The sequence below is a fragment of the Girardinichthys multiradiatus genome, chromosome 22, assembly GCF_021462225.1.
Source record: "Girardinichthys multiradiatus isolate DD_20200921_A chromosome 22, DD_fGirMul_XY1, whole genome shotgun sequence".
Taxonomy (NCBI): Eukaryota; Metazoa; Chordata; class Actinopteri; order Cyprinodontiformes; family Goodeidae; genus Girardinichthys; species Girardinichthys multiradiatus.
In genome coordinates this window covers 44,072,117-44,084,965 of record NC_061814.1, presented here as the reverse complement: position 1 = coordinate 44,084,965, position 12,849 = coordinate 44,072,117, and the positions used below count along the sequence as shown (strand labels likewise).

At 45.2% G+C, this 12,849-nt stretch overlaps 1 protein-coding gene across 2 annotated transcripts in view; it reads left to right on the top strand.

The window, feature by feature from the left end:
- The first annotated feature begins 139 nt into the window (after window positions 1–139).
- slc30a6 (solute carrier family 30 member 6) overlaps window positions 140–12,849 on the top strand; it is a 77,556-nt gene continuing 64,846 nt past the window's right edge. For both annotated transcript variants that reach the window (XM_047351238.1, XM_047351237.1), the window contains exons 1-3: window positions 140–359; window positions 3,076–3,122; window positions 5,126–5,212. In XM_047351238.1, the coding sequence (XP_047207194.1) occupies window positions 176–359; window positions 3,076–3,122; window positions 5,126–5,212 (318 nt within the window). In that variant the 5' untranslated portion in view covers window positions 140–175. The remainder of the gene's footprint in view (window positions 360–3,075; window positions 3,123–5,125; window positions 5,213–12,849) is intronic.

Genomic DNA, 12,849 nt, shown 5'->3' with positions numbered 1-12,849 from the left:
GTGTTTTACCTGTAACAAACCAAAAGCTTTCATTGCTTTATTACTGACATAAATAATATTTGACGAGAAGACGACATTGACCAAATGACCCTGTAGGGGGCAGTAGCAAACCCGGACCTGTGTTCACTGCACTCAAAGAAAAAGCAGAAGAAGACAAAGCAAGCGGAAGTTCAAGATGGCGATGGACGGGATGATGTCCACGTCTCCGGGTCGGTCTTACCAAACTGCGGGGGATTTCTACCCTAGAAAGTTCGGTCCGAAACCAGACGTGGTTCCGTCCGGGGTGACAGAGCGGAAGGTGGTTCTGCTGGATAAACCGGACATGGTGTCGGTGGACGTCATCAACATCAAGGAGCCGGGTTTGTTATGCTAGCTCTGCTAACATCTGTTTCTGACTGTTAGCATCAGCCGCAGTTAGCCTCTGTTCAGCTCAGTTACCTGTTTACACCTGCTGGTCCCATTCATCCAATCATCATCCATCCATGTCTGCTGCTCCGGAACCGAACGCGAACTGGGCTTCGGTTTCACATCAATAAATGTGGTCAAATTAAATGTAGTTTATATCTAAGTGTATCCAGTTTAGTCCCCCTCTTCAGCTTCAGATGCAGTTATTCGTAATTTATCTTCCATCCAGTTGGGTCGGCGCTGGGCCAGAACCAGTACACAGAGCCATAACGCTGTTAATCCACTATTTGGCTCTCAGAAGAAATAACTTGATTACATTTATAATAAATAAAATTGATTGTTCTATCAGAAGTAATATTGATGAACAGATGTTGCCATCAATAATGGAGGAAACAAGATTAATGTGTTGCTTTTTAGAGCTGAGGCTGAACAGTTGGGGCTCTGCAGACATTCATAATTAAACATCAGATTAAATCCTTCCCAGCATGGTAGGTTGGCCAAACAAACCTTCAACATATAAATTACTCACCACAAGTTAGGGATGTCTGGCTTTCAGGTGAAATTTATGGAAAAGTCGGTTATTTAAGTAGAAGCATCTAGTGGTGATTTCCTCCTTTAAACTATTTATTGACACAAAGCCAACACAGTGGTGGGTAGACCACTACAGGAACTGTCGATGTCTAAATATCAACTCCTGCATGATGACAGCGTCCCAAGCTGTTCACAAGGCGTCTTATTGTCTGCTGAGGTGGAAGGACGGGCCTCGGGTCATTGAGGTTCTGGAGAGTTACGAGTATTGCCAGAAACTTGTGCCATCAGAACCTGAATTAGAATTTTTCAGGCTGAATTTGAAATGAACTAGATTTTCACAGCAGATGGATTCAGTTTCAAACCATAAAATTCAGTATTAATTTAGTAAAACTTCTTAATTTCAAACTATGTGAATACAGATTCATCTAAAGCAAATAAATTTCAGTTTCTGATGGCAAAGTTTCTGCCCATTTACAAGCCTGTAGATGGTGACTCAGCTGATCCCAGAGGGTTTCTGCCGGGTTCGGATCTTGAGACAGTCCAGGTAGCCCAGTCTCCAGCAGCTGTTCTCTGATGATGATGAAATTAGACTTGTGTTGTTCATGCAGGAAGAGAATGATGTTATTCAGGTAGCATGAGCTTGAGAGTGTAGATCAGTTCTGGATTGACTAGACATCCCTGCCCACACTGTAACACCACCACCAACAGTGGCTGATGCATAGCGCTCTCCTCGACGTCTCCAACATGGTTGGATCATCATTTCTGCTCAGCGTGAATGGACTTCCATCAGAGAACAGCACTGAGGTCCGCTGGTCCCTCGTCCAGCATAAATGCTCTCTGATCCATGTAAGATGATGTTGCCTGTACCTGGTGGTGTGGTCAGGTACCCTTGCAGGTCATCTAGCACACGCAGACCATGCTGATGTAAACTGTTTCTAATGGTCTGACGTTACGCTTGGGTGCCTCTCACCTCCCTTCAATGTGCCTGGAGCTGAGGGGCATTCATCATCCGGTTCTGCAGGGTTCTAGGAGGTCCACTTCTATGTCTTTCTGTGACTCTTCCAGTCTGTCTGTATCTGTGTTACAACCTGCTGAGGACACTATGTGACTCTAAGCTCAGTGGCCACTTCCCTCTGAGAACATCCCGTTTAAGGTGAGGTTCTGTAGATCATGGTTCTGTAGATTATGGTCAGGTTCTGTTGGGTGTTGTCCTGGCCTCATCATGTATGAAAATGAGAAGCTGAGGACTGTTTAGATACCAATTCTGAGTTCATTCCTTGTTAGAAAACATCAAGATGTGCAGAAAGTAGTGAAACTTTGATCCTGTGCATTCAGAAGGTTGGAGAAGGTCACATTAAGTTCACCTGTAAAGGTCATAGTGCATTTTAGGTTCATCCTGAAATTTCACCTGAAAGCCAGATATCCCTAACTTTCTGTGAGTAGAGTACGTTGGTCCCATCAAGCAAACTTTCAAAGGGTGTTATTTTGTTTTTAGGGTGTGTTCTCCATTTTCTCATAAGAGGAGAAGAAGAAAAACTCTGAACAGAAAGAAGAAATGATGTCTCATCAGGATATCAGTGTAGGGTTTTTGTCCTTGTGGTGCCTGAAAGATTCATTATGAAAACATTAGATGTCACCTCATTGTATTTGCTTCAAACAAGCTCATGATCTGACTCACTGTTTGTCACCTGCTGTGTGTTTTGTGTCGCCCTTAAAACCCGAGTATTATTTGTCGCTGCTCGGGCCCAGAGTCCACTGAGCTGCACGCAGACTTATGCACAGAGTCCTGGCCGACTCCAGGAGGCAACAGCTGATGATGAAGTGTGGAAGTGACTGTGGAGCTAACTGGGAGTTGGGCCTTAGAGGAGCTGAGTCTCTATCTTGGGTTTGAAATGCTTCTTTGAAGCTCATGGTTTGAAAACCCCAACAGAACATCGTCTTTAAAAAGATTTTTCTCCAGTCATCATAATCCTTTATTTCAACCTTCATTGTTATCTGAAGTAAAACTAAGTGGTTGGAGTTTATTTTCTGCTTTAAAACCAGAAACAAACTGGGTTTTACTGTTAGTAGATGTGTTTTCTTGTCATGCTTTTAGTTTTAGTGTCATTACATGTTGACTTATGATGTTTCTCTCTGCAGATCTTCCCATGCACAGGAAGAAACACGAGCACGACGCCTACGTTCTGGTAAGTGTCTGCTGTTAAGAAGTGAAACGCTTCCAAATATCTCCGGGTTTGGACTCAAATCCACGAGAAACAGCAGGAGAAGAACTGATCTTTCATGGAGGGGAAGCGTTTGGCAGCCTTCCTAAAACAGAGAGGACCTCTCAGAGAAACCGTAGATCTCCTTACTGTCTCTAGTAGCTGACAACAGAAATGTAGACCCCCCCCTGACAGTTAAGGTCATGATGTTCAGCAGATCCACTCATATCATTCACTTGTTTGTGTCGCCAGGGCCAGGAGTTTGGCAGTTGTCTTCTAGCTACAACGTGTTTTATGTTCTTCATCGTATTTTTCTGGTACCCAAAGATCAGTTAAAATAATCAGAACTATGAAAGGTTTTATCAGGAACATTTCCAGTGTTTTTGTCCCAGACTAATGTGCTTCTTTCTAACTCTGTGGGTATGAAGCTGTGGACCAGATCCTGACTGATGGTGATGATTCATGTCTTCTTAATGCTTGAAGTTACTCGGCTTGTTGGCTTCTGTTTCTCCACCTGAACACAGGTTCTCATGGAGTTCAGATCCCGACCTCAGGTCCAGCATTTCAGTGTTCTGCTCCATCACATCTTCATCAAACTGTTCCTGGATGCTTTCCGAGGAGGTCTGGTCCCACTCTGGCACCAAACAGAACTCCGCTTTTCCTCTAGTTCCTGCATATTTTTTAAAATTCATCTTCTCGTTGGAAGGTCTTCACTCTGCTTGCTGCTCCACCGGAGGACAGTTTCTGGAACATCTGAACATTTTGAGGAACATTTTTTATTGCAATCAGTCTGTTAATTAGATTAATGGAGTGATGTCAGCTGGACCCGTCCACAGCTTCACCGGCGCTGATTATACGACTAGTTAAATGAAGTCAGCTCATCATTTCCAGTGAAAACATTTTGATTGATAAATCACCTGTTCAAGGTTTTCTGTATTAAATGCATCTGCAGGTGCAAGAACTGAGGCTGCAGAGTTAGCAAACATGTTTCTGCAAAGGCTTCTGGTCTTGGCTAGGGGTGTCCAAAGTGTGGCCCAGGGGCCATTTATGGCCCTTGAAATGGTTTTGTGCGGGCTCAGTTCAGGAGTCACACAAGTTTGGCCCCGTTTTATTGAGATATTAATATCTTCTTGAGATTGGAGGTACAGCACAAAGTGTTTTTCTCTTATTGCTTTCACTTTAATTTAATAATAAATGGATCACAACCATTCAGCACCTATCTGTTAAACGTGGCTAAATAAAGCAAGAGTGACCCGTATCCAGGTCCTGTTGCTCAGCCACAGTATGTTTCTGGTCAGAAGTAGAAACTAATCAACCCAAAGAAATCCTGTCTTCCAGGAAATATGAACGAAACAGTTTTTTATTTTTCAGATCGAGATGATTTAAGGATCTAATTTCTTCAACAATCAGAATACTTTATTTGTTTGATTAAAATATTACATGTTTAGTTTATTGTAGGTGAATTTAAAAAAATCACATTTTAAATAAGTCTTTTTTTGTTGAGTACTTTCAACTTGATCATTTTGGTAAACATGGCAGAGTTTGGACACCTCTGGTCCAGAATATTCAAGATTTAACAATCCTGGTTTTGAAAAGTTCAGTTGGATTAGTTTGAAAATGACTTTATGTTAATATTTGGTATTAAATCCTTTCTGAAACATCTGAACTGCTGTTCTTCAGCTCATTGATCACATGTCTTACCAAGATGCACCATTTGGTGGCAGTATTGGCCAATCTTTGCCTTTGCTCTGCTTGCCCAGACTGAAATGGTCCTGTCCAAACCTTCATACATTCATGCTGAACCTCATTATTGCACCTTAGAAGAGAGTTTAATCACCAGAGTTATTAGAAAATAAGACCAACATGTTCAGTGGGTCACTGCATCCATTTCTCTCTCATGTTAAATAAAATCAGTGAGTTTCATGTCGAGTAAATGATTTAAATGTGTTTCATCATCATTTGATTAACTCGTCCATTTGATCCTGCAGGGCACCATTCATCCGTTCAGGAGGTCGCACAGATCCGTCTTTGGGAAGCTTCTGCAGGAACTCCGACTCGTTTCCTCAGACAGGCGGGTAAGGACCGTTTCTGGCTCCCTGATGCCGGAGTCGGCATCAGGGAATCCTTGCTTTGTAATCCCGTTATGCTGTAAGCCTGTTAGAAGCTGGATCGGAGTCATGAAGTCAGAGCTGAACACCTCCAGTAATCCTGTTTTTTCCAGTCGGTCACCATGAAGGGAAGGAGGTAACTCTGAGAGTGACATAACAGAGATCTGACCAGCTGCTGTTTACTCTACATTTTATCCAGGTTTGTTGGCGCTGCCTGTGAGCTTCGTTCAGGAATCCTCTCTGAGTCCAGGTTTCACAGCCAGACTTTCATATCTGAGGTTTCTGAGGTGCAGATGAGTTGAAGTCTGGGTCCTGTAGGTGTCGATCAACCAGGTCCTGTGGAGATGTGAAATCAGCATCATGGAACCATGGGAACCATGTGGTGGAACCCAGTAGGGTCCAGATTGGGTACTTTATGTAAAGTGTGTGTCCAGGGTTCTGCCCTGCCTTCAGGAGGACCTGTTCAGTGTTGTGAAGAATCAGTGAGCATCAGATGTCCACCTTTGAGCTGGACCTTCCAGCTGATCGTGATCGGTGTAAATTAAACTTGTAGATCTTGGATTGAACAGATGATTTGAAAGATGTTGCCTCCTCTCTTTGTGGTGCAGAGGTCTAACAGCAGCTGGTTGGTTTCAACCCTCTTTGCTGCTTCTATTTGTGTTGCAACATGTAGACACGGCTCTGAAGAGTCCAGTAAGTTCTTCCAGCTCACACTGATCTGTTTTAGTCTCAGTTCATCCTGAATGCAGTCCAAAATGGACCAGGAGCATAACAGGAACACAGTAAACATGAAAACATCTCTGTTATTGTAAATTAATCCACACCAGACTAAGTGGATTAAACAGAAGTCTGTCCTCCTTGGATTGGATTACACCGTGTCATTCTGGGATCAAAATGAATCATAAACTTTTCTGTCTACAGCCGTCTTCAAGGTTAGAACTTAGTCTGAGGTCCAACCTCGTTTAAGGTCCAGAGTGGGACTGACCATACGGACCTGCTGGGTTTGTCCACATCCTGGGTTTATGTTGCTGCACTCGTCAGTAATGGTGATGTCAGACTCACCATAATAAAACCCAAATCAACCCGTTCCATTCCTAGCAGGTCCATTTCCTCATAGCATTTGGTTTCCTCTATCTGGTGCAAAACAAGTCGAGTCTTTAGTTCTAACATCTACAGATCTGTGAACAATGCTTGGTTCCTTCTGTTTTTACTTTCTTTTAATATCGGATTCATTTTCTACTTTAAATCTTATTATTGGACAATTATGAGTCAATAAAATAGCAGATTTCAGATTATATTAATATAAAGGTTAAAATCTATGCTTATTAAATGATCAATTAACCTTGTTATCCACAATCAGACCTGCAGAATCAAAAAGTCCACAGAGAGGATCATCAAAATGTTCTTTGGGTTCTTTTGGATCATCCATGGTTCTGGCCATAGAGACCTTTCATGGCCAGTTTCTCTTTCTGATTGTTGACCCATGACCTCTGACCTGGTTTGGATAGCTTGTTTCCTTCTAGTAATTAAAACTATTATCTTATGTTTTGTATTTGCTCAGGTTTTCTTTGTCTGATGTTAAAAGTTGCAGGTTTGAAACGTTTAGAAACGGACTGAATCTGTGACGGTCCTGGTCAAACTGTTTTCATCAGAGCATATTGGCGCGATGGAGAGCTTCTTTCAGAAACCCGGGTAAACCCAGGTCAGAGGTCAAAGGGCTAAACTCATCGTATGTTTGTATTGAACCTGTTTATGTGGCTGCTGCCTGAATGTTCTGATGAAACCCAAACAGGGACAAGGCGTCGCCTCGTTACGGGTTAGAAACCTCCTCTGCTCATGCCCGCTCACCGTCACCAGTTCATTATGTAAGCTGGGTTATTTTAGGAGGAGAACACAGCTTCCCTGGAGATAAAACGGCGGTGGAGGTTGGACCTCTGCAGGTTTTGGTTCAAGGCCGTCTCCTCACTGCTCTCTCTGTTCTCGCATGAGTCATTCCGCCATTTGGCGTTATGACTCACGTTTGCCTCACATGTCCGCGGCGCTCGCTGATGATGCAACCCAGCCTGGCATCATGAGGAGCCCTGATTTTCATGGCTACCTGGAGACGGAGTGGCTGCAGGAGTTCTGCAGTACCGTCACTACAATGTCAAGCCCGACCTGAAAGTTCCCAGTGACTCTGCGGGGGAACGGAGGAGGGCAGCAGAGTGCCGGGTCGCAGCGACCTCGCGGCCCCCTCAGGGCGCCGTGTGTGAAAGCGGGCTGATAATGTTTTGGGCCGAGCGCTGTCTTTGTGTTTGCACACACACACTGCAGGTCTCCCGTTCCTGTCGCTGGCTACTGCTGTCACCAGACGCCGCAGCGCTGTCATAACACAGCACACCACAGTAATTGTAGATTTCACAGCACTCGGCTCTCCTCGCCGCCGCATATGAGTCCAACACGAAGTGACAGGCCAGGACACACACTTACCCACACACACACACACATCCCTCGCCCTTCTTCCATTTCTTCTGTCTCTGACACACAAACACACCCTGGCTCTGCTCCGAGGGCAGCTCACACTCAGGCGTTAATAGTTTTTTTTCCTCTTCATTGAAAATTCTGCTGATTTTCACATTCGGGCCCAAACTGAGACAGAACAGTGCTGAATGGACTCGAAATGACTTCGCCTTTTGTTCTGCAACCAAACCTCTGGATCAGATGAACGCAGCAGCACCGGTCATCCCGCGCTCTTCTTCAGCCTGGCAGCTGATTGGCTGTTTGTGAGTAACAACGGACCGTGTTCCAGAAGCAGAGCTGGAAGTAGGGTCACCTTCATGCACTCAAACCTCAGGAGACCCATCAGGGCAGACTTGGCTTTACATCCAGGCTTCCTCCAGCAGTCGATACTGGTGTCTTTTAACGACGAGCTTCTCCTTTCCCAGCCAAAATACTTCCAGCTGCTGAAAAACATCCCACTGACATGATGTCTAGACCTCGGTTTGTAAAACTACACCACATCCCAGAACCTGGGCTGGATTTCAGCTGAAAGACGGAGTAGTCTGGTGGTTACTGTTCAGTGACAGAACTTTTCCATGTTTGACTGAAACAGCTTTTAATTGTTGATCTCAATGTTTTGTTTTAAAACCTTTTTAAAAGATTCATTTCACATTTAACACATGAGCTGGCCCGACAGATTTTAGAGCCTCCGTTATTCTTCCAGACATTGCTTCAGTTTCTGCACAGCCCTCTGGTGGTCAATAACTATATTCCAACCTGGTTGAGGTCTGTACTTTGACTAGGCCGTTGTAACACATTGATTCTTTTTTTCTGGATTTTCTGCTGTGTTTGGTATGGTTCCCAGTTAATGTTGACTCCAGAATGCTTTGGTATGCAGAGGCGTTCATGGTGGACTTTGTGACTCAAAGACACACAGGTCCTGTTGCTGAGAAATCAGACCAACATCTGGATACAACCGGGACGGAAACAAGGTTTAAACACTAACAAAAAACAAATACCAGAATGCAACAGTCAAGAAAAAAGGATAAAATTATGATAAAGTGAGAAAAAGAGGTCTATCCTCCTGGGCTTTGTGTTGACCCACACCTGTCTGCTCCAGAGCAGCAAGCGGCCTAAACTCCTGCTTAGAGATCGTCCCACTGATGATAATCAGTTAATTCATGCGTTTCATAAGCAGCACCTGGATGTAATTGACCATTTTGCCACACATCTCTGCAGTAGGAGTAACATATTTTAAGTTTAAAACCCAACCGTAACCCCGTTAAAGTCGTGTTCTGGATGGTTGTCTTTAAATAAATCACCACCGAGTTGTTTCATCAATGCTTTTACGACATATTTCATTCCTGATCCAGGATCTCAGGAACTTACAGCTGTTGTAAGCTGCATGCTCTGATGAACGAGGAGTTAATAAGTAAAACCTGCGGATCTGAGGGATGAATGGATGTTTTCCTTCCTCTCCACGCGCTTCCAGTGTGACCTTCCCCTGGGCTGCTGTTTCAGCCATGAACTGATTCAGTGCAGCGGACGTGTTCAGCCACACACTCACTTCTTCAGTCAGAGTTCCCCTAAAAGCTCTGGAAACTGGGCCGACCACCGGGCAGGACACTACAGGACAGGACAGGACCGGACGGGACCTCTAACCAACAGCAGCCGGAGCTCAGAATGTAGACTAGATGCTGGTCGGTTAGCTGCTGCAGAACTCTGGTGAAGTTCTGTGCTGGAGAACCACATCTTGTAAATCAGCAGCAAGTATCTGTGAATTCCTGTAGAACATTTGCCAATGCAGCTGCTGGTCCCAAATAAAAGTCCCCGTCAGTCTGTCTGAGTGGAAAATTAAACCTTTTCTTTCATCAGGATAGAAAAACAAAGTACTGGTGGATCATGGGTTCCTAATTATCAAGGAACACTGGAGTAACCTAGAAAATGAAGAAGAAGAAGAGCGCAGATTTTCCGCTCCCTGGATAAAGTGACGCTCCGTGGCTTGAAATCAAGTGAAGTTAAAGATAGTGAGGCTGGATTATTGGCTTATTCCAGTCTGAGCTGGGATTTCCCTGGAGGGTTCTGTCCATCCCAAAATGGATCTTTTGTAAAAGACTTGAGATGCATTTGGACCTCTGGTCCATATTCACGTGTCCAGGGTCTGGATGGTGGGGCAGTTAGTAGCACTGTTGTCTTGCAACATGGAGGTCCTGGGTTCAAATCCCTGCCTGGGGTCTTTCTGCATAGAGTTAGCAAGTTCTCCTAGTGCATAGGTGTGTTCTCTCCGGGTACTCCGGGTTCCTCCCAAGGTCCAAAAACATGACTGTTGGGTTAACTGGTCTCTCTAGAATGTTCTTAGATATGAGTGTGTGTCTCTGTGTTGACATGATTGACCCCGCCTCTCGCCCAATGAGCCTGGGTAGAGACGATGGATGGATGGATGGATGGTTGAATGGATGGATGGATGGTCGGATGGATGGTTGGATGGTTGGATGGATGGAAGGATGGTTGGTTGGATGGATGGATGGATGGATGGTTAGTTGGATGGATGGATGGTTGGATGGATAGTTGGATGGATGGAAGGTTGGATGGATGGAAGGTTGGATGGATGGATGGATGGATAGAAGGATGGATGGATGGATGGATGGTTGGATGGATGGATGGATGGTTGGATGGATGGTGGGATGATGGATGGATGGATAGAAGGATGGATGGATGGTTGGATGGATGGTGGGATGATGGATGGATGGATGGAAGGTTGGATGGATGGATGGATGGAAGGTTGGATGGATGGATGGATGGTTGGATGGATGGTTGGATGATGGGGATGGTTGGATGGATGGATAGAAGGATGGATGGATGGATGGATGGTTGGATGGATAGAAGGATGGATAGATGGATGGTTGGATGGATGGTTGGATGATGGATGGATGGATGGAAGGTTGGATGGATGGATGGATGGATGTTGGATGGATGTTGGATGGATGGTTAGTTGGATGGATGGATGGTTGGATGGATAGTTGGATGGATGGAAGGTTGGATGGATGGAAGGTTGGATGGATGGATGGATGGATAGAAGGATGGATGGATGGATGGATGGTTGGATGGATGGATGGATGGTTGGATGGATGGTGGGATGATGGATGGATGGATAGAAGGATGGATGGATGGTTGGATGGATGGTGGGATGATGGATGGATGGATGGAAGGTTGGATGGATGGATGGATGGAAGGTTGGATGGATGGATGGATGGTTGGATGGATGGTTGGATGATGGGGATGGTTGGATGGATGGATAGAAGGATGGATGGATGGATGGATGGTTGGATGGATAGAAGGATGGATAGATGGATGGTTGGATGGATGGTTGGATGATGGATGGATGGATGGAAGGTTGGATGGATGGATGGATGGATGTTGGATGGATGGTTAGTTGGATGGATGGATGGTTGGATGGATAGTTGGATGGATGGAAGGTTGGATGGATGGAAGGTTGGATGGATGGATGGATGGATAGAAGGATGGATGGATGGATGGATGGTTGGATGGATGGATGGATGGTTGGATGGATGGTGGGATGATGGATGGATGGATAGAAGGATGGATGGATGGTTGGATGGATGGTGGGATGATGGATGGATGGATGGAAGGTTGGATGGATGGTTGATGGATGGATGGATAGAAGGATGGATGGTTGGATGGAGGGATGGTTGGTTGGATGGTTGGATGATGGATGGATGGATGAAAGGTTGGATGGATTGTTAGATGGATGGATGGATGGTTGGATGGATGATGGATGGATGGATATATGGATGGATGGATGATGGATGGAAGGTTGGATGGATGGATGGATGGAAGGTTGGATGGATGGATGGATGGATGTTGGATGGATGTTGGATGGATGGTTGGATGGAGGGATGGTTGGATGGATGGTTGGATGATGGATGGATGGATGGATGGAAGGTTGGATGGATGGTTGGATGGATGATGGATGGATGGATGATGGATGGAAGGTTGGATGGATGGATGATGGGTGGATGGAAGGTTGGATGATGGATGTATGGTTGGATGATGGATGGATGATGGATGGATGGAAGGTTGGATGGATGGATGATGAATGGATGGATGGTTGGATGGATGATGGATGGAAGGTTGGATGGATGGATGGATGTTGGAGGGATGGTTGGATGGATGATGGATGGAAGGATGGATGATGGATGGATGGATGGATGGATGATGGATGGAAGGTTGGATGGATGGATGGATGGAAGGTTGGATGGTTGAATGGATGATGGATGGAGGGATGGTTGGATGAAGGATGGATGGATGGATGATGGATGGATGGATGATGGGGATGGTTGGATGGATGGATAGAAGGATAGAAGGATGGATGGATGGATGGATGGTTGGATGGATAGAAGGATGGATGGATGGATGGTTGGATGGATGGTTGGATGATGGGGATGGTTGGATGGATGGATAGAAGGATGGATGGATGGATGGATGGTTGGATGGATAGAAGGATGGATAGATGGATGGTTGGATGGATGGTTGGATGATGGATGGATGGATGGAAGGTTGGATGGATGGATGGATAGATGGAGGGATGGTTGGATGGAGGGATGGTTGGATGGTTGGATGATGGATGGATGGATGGAAGGTTGGATGGATTGTTAGATGGATGGATGGATGGTTGGATGGATGATGGATGGATGGATATATGGATGGATGGATGATGGATGTATGGTTGGATGGATGGATGATGGATGGAAGGTTGGATGGATGGATGGATGATGGATGGAAGGTTGGATGGATGGATGGATGTTGGATGGATGGTTGGATGGAGGGATGGTTGGATGGATGGTTGGATGATGGATGGATGGATGGATGGATGGATGGATGGATGGTTGGATGGATGATGGATGGATGGATGATGGATGGAAGGTTGGATGGATGGATGATGGGTGGATGATGGATGATGGATGATGGATGGATGGAAGGTTGGATGGATGGATGATGAATGGATGGATGGTTGGATGGATGATGGATGGAAGGTTGGATGGATGGATGGATGTTGGAGGGATGGTTGGATGGATGATGGATGGTTGGATGGATGGATGATGGAT